The sequence below is a fragment of the Nematolebias whitei genome, chromosome 8 (assembly GCF_014905685.2).
Source record: "Nematolebias whitei isolate Nwh7 chromosome 8, NemWhi1, whole genome shotgun sequence".
Taxonomy (NCBI): domain Eukaryota; kingdom Metazoa; phylum Chordata; class Actinopteri; order Cyprinodontiformes; family Rivulidae; genus Nematolebias; species Nematolebias whitei.
The window spans coordinates 19,278,036-19,288,593 of NC_056505.1; the positions used below are offsets into that span (position 1 = coordinate 19,278,036).

Here is a 10,558-nt window from a genome sequence, read left to right on the forward strand (position 1 = left end):
ATCTGAAGCTCTCGACCTTGACCTCTCTGGCTTCAAACATCTGCTAAGTTCCTGGTAAAAACCAATGCAGACATGTTCCTGTTACATCGCCTTACAACCTAGCTGTTTTTGTTTCATTTTTTTTAAATACAATTTTCTTTCACTTGTTCTTCTCAATTTGCATGCTTCCTTTTATGATTGTCGACTGTTGTCTTTGTTGTCAACTGTTGTCCTCATTCTTCGTTAAAAACAGGTCTCTCTTGGAAATGAGTCCCCGAGGCTCAATGGAATTGACCTGCATGAATAAAGGTTGAATGAATGGTTGCAGCACAGATATATAAACACATTTATCTTATAATACAATTAATTATTAATTAATTAATTATATGCTTTTATACATCTATGGGTTCCAGTCGACAAATTTCCTTAAAAACCTGAAGGCATCAAGTACCGCCCTCTGTGGTCACGTGGTCATTGACGTAAACGCGAGCGCCGCTTACGCAAATGCTTCACATGTAAGGAACCGGCTTCTGAATATTGGTCTTTTTTCCCGAGCTTTATTTCTCTTCTGGACACACGACGCTTGGATGAAGTGAAGCAGAGTCTGTTACCTCCCACGTCCCTTTACAAACGGCTCCCCGGGATTAAAACCGCTTCAGGAACTTCACTTCTCTGAAGCTAGTTAGTTAGCATCGCTAGCATAGCTGGTGAACTTTCACCATCTCTGTGACGGAAATATTCAGCAATCAGCCGGGCAGGTGAAGCTAACGGTGCAGGTAGACACTAGGAGGAAAGGTGTGCTTTTAACAGGATCAGGTTTTTTTTATTTTGACATCGTATAAGCAGAGTAGTTGTGCTTCGTTATTCAGCCCGACTTCCTTGTGATCCGTGTTCGAGGTCATTTTTTAGCTCCATCTGAACCAGCTGTTCTGGGGCGCAAGTCATGAAGAGCCTCCCGTACTTCTGTCGAGGGGAGGTGGTTCGAGGGTTCGGAAGAGGAAGCAAAGAACTCGGAATTCCCACAGGTGAGACCTATTACTCGATATTACAGTAATAACAACTTGCACTACAGTTCGATAACGTACGCAGATAGCGTAAAGTTCGTGAATCGGTTTTTATCGTACGGAAGAACCAAAGGTCTTGGGGAGTCAAACATCCCAAGTGATATGAGTAATAACTGTTTAACTTGTACAAATAACAGCATGCGCGTTTTTAACAGAGGTAAACGAGAGTTACGTAACAGAAGTTGATGCTCTGCGTTGCTTAGTGTCATGTTTGTTTAAATTTTTTTTAATTAATAGAGTACATAAAAGTCTGCAAATGGATCCTGACCAACGCAGAAGCACTTCAGTGTTTTTCAAATAGTTATATGTTTTCATCTTTTCATACCTAATTCACTTTGTAAATACAAAAAATACCACTTTCGAAAGATTCATTTTAAGATAAGATACAATAGAACTTCATTTATCCCGCTGGAAATTATTGTGCCAGAGTTTCAGCACAAAGGAACATACACAAGAATCGCAAGATGTAAAAATAAAAGAATATAAAAATGCCAACAATTAAGTTGTAAACAGGTGCAGACAGAAACGTTAAAGAGTTTATTGTAATGCAGGATTCATTTTATTGTCCTATGTGCAGAAGGGAAGAGGAGTTTAAATTTTGAAGGACTTCCTGTGGTGTTCTGTGGAGCACCTCGGTGGTCTCAGTCTACGACTGAAGGTGCTGCAGTAAGAGTCCAGTCTGTTGTTCAGGATCTGGAGCAGTTTCCTCAGCATCCTCTGCTCTGACACCTCTGTCACAGACTGCAGGTCCACTCCCAGAACTGAGCCAGCTCCCTAGATGAGTTTATCGAGTCTGTTGGCATCAGCTTTCTTCATCCTGCTGCTCCAGCACATCACAGAGTAGAAGAAGATGCTGGAGATCACAGAGTGGTAAAACATCTGCAGCATGGATCTGCAGATGTTAAAGGACCTGAGTCTCCTCAGAAGAAAAAGGCAACTCTGTCCTTTCTTGTAGAGGGTGTTGGTTTTAGCTGTCCAGTCCAGTTTATTGTCTAGGTGGACCCCCAGGTACTTGTAGCAGTCCACAGTGTCCACCTTAGTACCCTTGATGTTGATAGGGTTGTGGGGGCTGCTCTTCTTCCTGTAGTCCACCTGCAGCTCTTTAGTTTTTCCAACGTTGAGATGCAGGTGGTTCTGTCCACCACACCTCTGTATTCAGCTTCCTGGTCACCAGTGATGCAGCCCACAATGGTAGAGTCATCTGAGAACTTCTGCAGAAGGCAGGACTGTGAGTTGTACCTGAAGTCCGAGGTGTAGAGGGTGAACAGAAACAGTGAGAGGACCGTGCCCTGAGGAGCCCCTGCTCAGTGTGGTGTCCCAGGTGGTGTTCTGCAGCCTCACACTGTGGTTTTACAGAGACGGATAGCTCTTTATTTGTGCCTAAATAGTACCAGAGATGTGTTGTAGTGAAATAATGCTGACAAAAACAAAAATGCTTGCTATCATGAAAAATGAATTGCTATAATGAAAAATGAATTGCTATAATAGAAAACTATGAGGATCATTTCAGTAATCAACATTTAAAAGGTGTTTCAATTTCAAATCTGTTCTCGGGTACAAAACATGCGAGCTGTAATAAATCATCAGAACCAGGTTCTTGTATTGTTCATAATTAAATTAGTACAGGTTTAGTTGCTGCACTTTGTTATTGTCACTGCTGTTGGATATTATTCTGAATTATTTCAGGATTTCTTAGTGAGTATAATTGTTTCCATGTTGCACTGTTGAGTTTAAAGCAAAAACACAGAAAATTTTAAAGTTGAACTTTCATATTGTCTTTAATTCTAGAAATTGCCAACATAAATCACTTCAAGCTCACTGTGAGCTCATCATCTCTTTTTATCTTCTTGCTTATTAAAATGTATTTCTTTCTTTCCTCCAGCCAACTTCCCAGACTCGGTGGTGGACAATCTCCCAGCAGATATCGGCACAGGAATCTACTACGGCTGGGCTTGTTTTGGCAATGGAGACGTGTACAAAATGGTGATGAGCATCGGTTGGAACCCTTACTACAAAAACAAAAAGAAATCCATGGTAAGCAAGAAAATGAACTGAAGAGGAGAACTGTTGATGAAGGCGACTGCTCGCTGGGATATATTTTCCACTGTGTTTAACATTAAGGATCTGGACTTTTGGTTGACATTTTGCCTCTTGTTTGTCTCTGGAGCATAAACAAAACAGACAATTTTGAATTTCATTTTATTAATCATAGGTTTAAAGTGAATAGTGACTGTAGTTTTTAAAAACTCACAAAAGCTGTGAGGAAAACAGTCAGTTACAAATAAATAAAAATAAATAAACAAAGCTTCTTTCACTGATGAAATCTGTCTGTTTACTGAACATGTCTGTATTTTAGTTTAAAATAAATCCAGTGATGTGTGATCTTTGATCTTATAAATTTTTTTTTATCAAATTTGTTTACTGAGCCAAATAAAAATCTGACAAACATCTAAATAAAAGCTAATAATTTGATGAGATAAAAATAAATGATTTAGATATTAAAGTATGTAATACAACAGGAAAAAAAGCCTAAAGCAACAAGGCTAAACATTAAAAGACATAAGAAATTGTCATATGCTATGATTTAGTTCTTGGAGTAATTTTGGAGCCTTGGATTTGACTTCTAAGGAAATATTTTTACAACAATGAGGGAAAAATCAAGCAGTTCATAAATTCTTGTGTTTGCTGTCCTTTTTGTGAAAATGAATGTTTTGTGGTTCTAGGAGACCCACATAATTCACAAATTCAAAGAGGACTTTTACGGGGAGACGCTGAGTGTCGTCATGGTGGGCTACATCCGCCCAGAAAGGACCTTCAGCTCACTTGGTACGCCTTTTCCTCTTTTACATTTCCCCCACACTGTCTTCCTATTTCTTCACTTGCATCCCTCTCTGACGGCGTGTTTCGTACATCTTGGTCCGAGCAGAAGCTCTCATCGCGGCGATCAACAGCGACATCGAGGAGGCCAAAATGCAGCTGGAGCTCCCCGAGCATCGCAAGCTGAGAGATGACAACTTCTTCACCAGCAGGACCAGCTCGTCTTCAGCCTCGCCCCCCTCCACTGCGTCCACGTCACAGACTATCATCAACGGTCACTGACAGCCGGCTGCTGCAGCAGCAAACATAAACCTGACCACCAGGGTGTTTATTATGAAGCTGTTAACGAACAGACTTGTTTTTTTTAGCGTTTCTGCATTTAAAAAGCCCTTTTGCTGCTTTAATGGGCCTGTTGCAAATCACTTAGATTGTGAATTTGTTATTATTCTCACCATTTAGCACCTTGCTCTTTCACAGTTTTTGCTGTATATTTGAAATGTTTCATGAGAGAGGACTCTGAAAATTTGCAGCTCTTTAAAAGATTGTGAAAACAAACACAAACGCTTTTTTTCTTTTTATATGTTCAAATGAGCCAATAAGCTCATCCCAGAGAATCTCGATTAGAAAAGATTATTTGGAAAGTTCATTCCTGCTGAGGCTTGTTTCTAACTTCAGATGGTTGCTTCAACATCTGTACCAAACAAAAGTGCCCAGTTAGAAAATGTGTTTCAATATTTAACTCATCACTGTAAGGACAGTACTTAATGCATGCACTCATTTAAACTTGACTGTATTTAACTTCCTGTTTCATGTCGTCCTGCAGAGAAGCTGAACTTCTGTAGAGCCTCGAGCAGCAAAAGTCTGAAACTACATCAAATCAGAGACTGCAGTTCAGGTTTCGGTCTCTACAGTCAAATAAAAAAGAGAAAATTGAAAGTTTCAGCACATTAACCAACTGTCTTTGTGTTCGCAGCCTGTCGAGTTGGTAAGATGAAGGTAGTTTGAACTCTGAGCTCGAATGAGGGAAAAATGACTCCTTTATTTCACAGTTATAGGAAACGGTGATAAATGATTTGAAGAGTAGGAAAAACCAGCCCACTTGGACAGCAACTGTTTTTTAGGTGTATGAACGTGAGTTTTCACCAGTATCTGAACTGGAAAATACGCCTCTATGCATAAAATGCATAGAGGCATGCATTTAAATATTTTTTTTATGATTTTTGTTTTTGAATTAACCATATTCCAAAAGCCTGTAAGAATATCCCCATCTGGTGTAATTTAAACCTGTGTGTGTGAGAGTGTATCTGACAGATGATATGAAAGTGTCTGTATCTACTGGAAACTATTTTAAATGATGGAAAGTCTGCAGATTTGTTTTTTAGGCTTCAAATTGCTGAATTATTTAATATATTAGTGTTACTCAGGCAGTAACAACATATGCATCATGCTTTTACCATTTTTCTTTTTTGTATATTTTGTTTTAAACCAAATGAGGTAGTCAGAGATGTTACTTCATCAAACCATAACAGATTTCAATGTATTTGTTTAAACTTATTTTCACTCAGTTCCTTTAGGATTTAGTCTCGTTTGTTGCACTAATGTACTGTTAAAGCAGAGACGATGGTTACTGCGAATAGACTGGAGTTTCTGTTCCATTTTACACAACTTTCAAACCATAAAAGAGATTTTTCCAAAGACAACATGCCTGAATTTTATTGTTTCGGTGTTAACTTCCCCAAGGTTTCACAAATATAAACAGTTTCTTAAAAATGCAAAGATAGAATTGTCACAGATTTGCCATCTTCACTTACAGCTTAAGGAATGATGGAGGTGGCTCTGATCTTTATGCTGTTCTATTTGTGTGAACGCCTCTGAAGCATTCACACTATTGTGATCCATTTTTCTTCCGTATGTTCTTCAGCATCTTTCTCGTTCCACAATTTTTGTGCTATTTCAACAAATCATATATCAAAACGTTCAGCTCTTTCAGAACAATCCTTTTGTTACTGGTGCAACTTTAGCTTTTTGAAATATTTAGTCTTTTCTGCCATAATTTTCACATAGAAAATGAGTTGAGCTCATTTTACATCCTTCAAATCTTTAGATGCGTTTACAACCTTTTACTGCTCCTTTCACATTTTGTTCTGGTTCAGCTTCCTTGTGCAAATTTAAACTTTTTTCAGCTACTTTCAGCTCATTTCAGCTGTTTTTTTTCAGCTGTTTTGTGCTCCTTTCTAATCCGGATTAGGCCTTTCTGCCAACTACACCATGTTGTGCTTTAACTTGTTTCTGCTTCTTTCAGCTTATTTATGCAATCTTCAGCTTTTTCTATTTCAGCTACTATTTAGCTGTTTTTATGTTAATTTTAGCTTCTTTTTTTTTATCTAATTCCATATTGTTTGCACTTGTTTAAACTTTTTTTCAGCCTAATCCAGCAAAAATGTACTCCCTCCATTTCCTCCTTGTAATTTAAGCTTCTTTCTGCTTTTTTAGCTGCTTTTCAGCTGTTTTCTTGTGCTAATTTGCTCTGTCGGAATCAGCCTCCCCACCATCACAGACATCTACACCTCCAGATGCAGGAAGAGGGCCACTTGCATCATGAAGGACCCCACTCACCCAGCACGCACACTTTTTGCCCCACTCCCCTCAGGAAGGAGGTTAAGGAGCATTAAGTGTAGAACCACTAGACTGAGGAACAGCTTCTACCCTGAGGCTGTTAGACTCATGAATCTCTAACTAGAATAATCACTGTGAAAAACCATATCATGTTGCTGCTGATCTGTTTCATGTTGCTGCTGATCTGTTTCAATGTTGATGTGTTCATGCGTGCTCATCCGCTCACACAGACTCATGTTCATGTTTGTGCTGATGTTCAATGTTTTTATGTTATGAGTGCTTAGTGTATATTTAGTTGATGTTTTTCTTAGTTCATATCTTAGATGTTATTACTGTTTTTCTTATACATTTTATTGTTGGATGTAACTGGGACCCTGTGTACATAATTTCGCTCCACCACACCACATGAGGTGCGAATGACAATAAAGAAACTCTGACTCTGACTCTGACTAATTTCAGATTTTTTTCAGATAATTTTCACTTTTTGTGCTTATTTCTTCTTCTTTCAGCCTAATTGGGCAAACATGTTCTTTCTGCTTTCGTCTGCTAATTTAAGCTTGCTCTACCTTTTTAGCATTTTTATCTCGTTCCAGCTGTTTTCAGATAATTCAATTTTTTTTTATTGTAATTTTTGCTGCTTTCAGCATAATTAACTTTTTTCAGTTAATTTCAGCTTGTTATGCTCCTTTCATATTTGTTCAGCTAGTTTCAGCTTTTTCTGCTATTTAAGCTACTATTTAATTGTTTTTGTGTTAATTTAAACTTTTTTTTCAGATAATTTCCACTTCTTTGTGCTCATTTCTGGTTCTTTAAGTCTAATTGGGCAAACATATTATTTCTGCTTTCTTCTGCTAATTTAGGCTTGTCCTTCCCTTTCAGCTACATTTCAGCTGTTTCTCTGCAAGTTCTTCTGCTATAAGCATTCACACTGCATTTTCACAGGAAATGTAATTTCTCTAATTTATATTAAATGTAAATATATGTCATCAGATGAATTTTAACCGCCAAAATAAAAATACAAGCCTTCATTAAAGCTCTTGAACATATTTAACAGATCAGACTGCTCTTCTGAACGGCAAAAACTTGTAAAATCTTATGATGATTTAAAATAGAGGCAAGTTCTAATTAATGAGTTTTTTAAAAAGGGTGATGGATTTATTCAAGGTTTGATCCTTTTTTAAATGTTCTTAAAAAATACACTTGTACTAAAGATATTCAGAACTGTCGATCTTTGTGCGCAACTTTTATAAAAGAAACTTTAAACTTGACTGTTTTGAGAAGTTCACCATCACTGAACAGGTTTCATGCTAGCAGTTAGAATTGATACCTGAAAACCTTTAAGCAACTCTGAACATAAAGTGAAACTGTTTAATTTAAATTATTGTTTTAACAATAAAATCTCATCACATTGGTAAAGACTGGTGACAACGTCATGGTTTGGACTCTTTAAAGGGGTTGTGTGGGCTGAAAAGACTGAACTAAAACAATATATTCTAGGGGGAAGGGGGTAATGAGAGTCTGAAAAAATGTTTAGTACTTTTTTACTGATTTTTACAAATCATTAAAACAATTATGGCAACAAAGTGTCTGATGTGCACCCAGTCCTTTGTGGTTGGACACTTTTGTTTGAACAAATGGCCAAAGGTTCATATAAAACACCATATATGTATTATGATAAAAGTGTTTAAAATTTTTAAAGACTAAATGTTTGCTGCAGTCATGGCTCCTAAAAAAATATACATTTTTTCACCATTTCAACCACAAGATGTGCAAATGATCTTAAAAAACACACAAAAACAACATTAAGGCTGTAACTGACAGATCAAAGCACTTATTAAAACATTATTAGAAGGTTTGAACAGCTGAAAAATAAAAAAAAACACTCTTTCTGTACAAACATGAACACTGATGGTGGGTGTTCATCTAAAAGAGTAGCTTTCATCATCATATTCCAGCTCTTCATCATCATCATCCAACAAGCCGTGCTTAAGCTTCCGATACACCGTTCCATCTTTGGTCATGTACACTATATCCTCCTCATCATACTCTTCATCATGGTCCTCACATTCCGTGATTTTGTCGCTGTACTCCCCAAACGTGTTGGTGGGCTGCGGTGTGAAGCCTTCGCTGGTGTTCAGTTTCTCATAGCCCCCAGCTTTGGTTTTGGGCAGTTTTGATCGAGCGCTGAGGAAGAGGAAGATTCCTCCACCCAAAAAGAGGATGAGCAGAACACAGGCCATGGTGAAGAGTTTAGGGGTGCTGCTTGAATCTTCATCCGTGGTCATTACAAAGTTGACACCCAGGATGCACTCCACTGGAAAGAAGAGCCAAAGGTCACAATGAGAAGAAGAAGAAAGCCTCTTATTGTTCCACTAATTTACAGATTTCTAACACAAACAATGGATTTTTTTGTTTTCATCGATTAGTTTCCAGTTTTGGAACGCACCCGGTCAACTCGTTATCAAATTTAAATCAGGAATTGTAGCGCTCACAGCTGCTCATGTACATCAGATTATCTAAACTAAAACATCTTACATGAGAAAATATTATGAAATTTGCCTCACTGCTTCAGTAATACTGGTACTTGAACAAAATGACCAAGAACTAACAGAGTGAGAATTCCATCCATCATCTTTTACCCGCTTCTTCCATTTTGGGTCACAGGGGTCACCAGTGTTCATGTCCAGCAATCACTGTGCGAGGGGCGGGGTACACCCTGGACAGGTCTTCAGTCCATCACAGGGACACATAGAGACAAATGAGACAAACAACCATTCACTCTCTCACTCACACCTAGGGACAATTTAGAGTTACCAATCAGCCTAACATGCATGTTTTGGTCTGTGGGAGGAAACTGGAGTACCTGGAGAAAACCCACGCATGCACGGAGAGAACATGCAAACTCCAACCAGAAAGGCACCCGGACTGGGATTTGAACCGGGGACCTGCTCGCTGAGAGACAGAGCTCTACCAGTTACACCACCGTGCTGCCCAGAGTGAGAATTGTAAAAAAAAAAAAAAAAAAAAAAAAAAAAAAGATCAAAATCAAGCAACAAGACTGGACTCATTGTGCAGCTCAAAGACAATTGTGATATTCTTAAGTATTTATTTAAAAAAAAAACAGCTAAATAAACAAAACAATAAAAAGACTCAAAAGGTCTGCACAGTGGAGCAGTTGGTTAGCATGGTCCCCTCACAGAAACAAGGTTGTGGGTTTGACTCCCATCTGGAGCCTTTCTGCATGGAGTTTGCTTGATCTCCTCATGCAGGCTTGGGTTTCCTCCACCAGACCAAAAAAAAAATCATGTTAGGATACCTGGCTTCAGCTACTCTAAAATGTCAGAATGCTTGTCTCTGTCTTTTTGTGGCCCTGTGATGGTAAGGTGATCTGCACAGGAAATCTGTTGGTGTCAGCCTCCCCACCATCACAGACATCTACATCTCCACCTGCAGGAATAGGCCACCTGCATCATGAAGGACCCCACTCACCCAGCACACACACTTTTTGCCCGGCTCCCCTCAGGCAGAAGGCTGAGGAGCATTAAGTGCAGAACCACTAGGCTGAGGAACAGCTTCTACCCTCAGGCTGTTAGACTCATGAATCTCTAACCAGGTAAATCAATGTGGAAATTACTGTGAAGAAAAAAAAACTGTGAAAATCACTGTAATGTCTCTTGGTTGTTGATATGTGCTGCTGACTATCCATGCTGCTGATCTCATGCTGCTGATTACTTCATGTTGCTGTGTTCATTAATCCTCATCTGCTCATACAGACTCATGTTTGTGCTGCTGTTGTTTTGGCACATTGTTTTTGTACCATTAGTGCTTAGTGTATTCTTAGTTTAGTTAATGTAGTACATTCTTAGTATATGACTCGGATCTTACTGTTTTTCTTTACAATTGGTATTTTTGTTGGATGTAACTGGGACCCTGTGTATATAGTTTTGTTCCACCTCATGTACCACATGTGGTTTGAATGACATTAAAAATCCTTGTATCCTTGTAAATACCCTGCACAAGGGGTGCTTTGCACAGGAAGTACCCTGCACAGGTGGTACCCTGCACAGGGGGTGCCCTGCACA

At 38.7% G+C, this 10,558-nt stretch overlaps 1 protein-coding gene across 1 annotated transcript; it reads left to right on the forward strand.

Moving 5' to 3' along the window:
- The first annotated feature begins 514 nt into the window (after nucleotides 1-514).
- On the forward strand, nucleotides 515-4,142 carry rfk (riboflavin kinase). The gene is made up of 4 exons (XM_037680374.1): nucleotides 515-1,004; nucleotides 2,926-3,077; nucleotides 3,767-3,869; nucleotides 3,970-4,142. The coding sequence occupies exons 1-4, from the start codon at nucleotides 923-925 to the stop codon at nucleotides 4,140-4,142; spliced, it is 510 nt and encodes a 169-aa protein (XP_037536302.1). The 5' UTR covers nucleotides 515-922.
- Nucleotides 4,143-10,558: the final 6,416 nt, after the last annotated feature.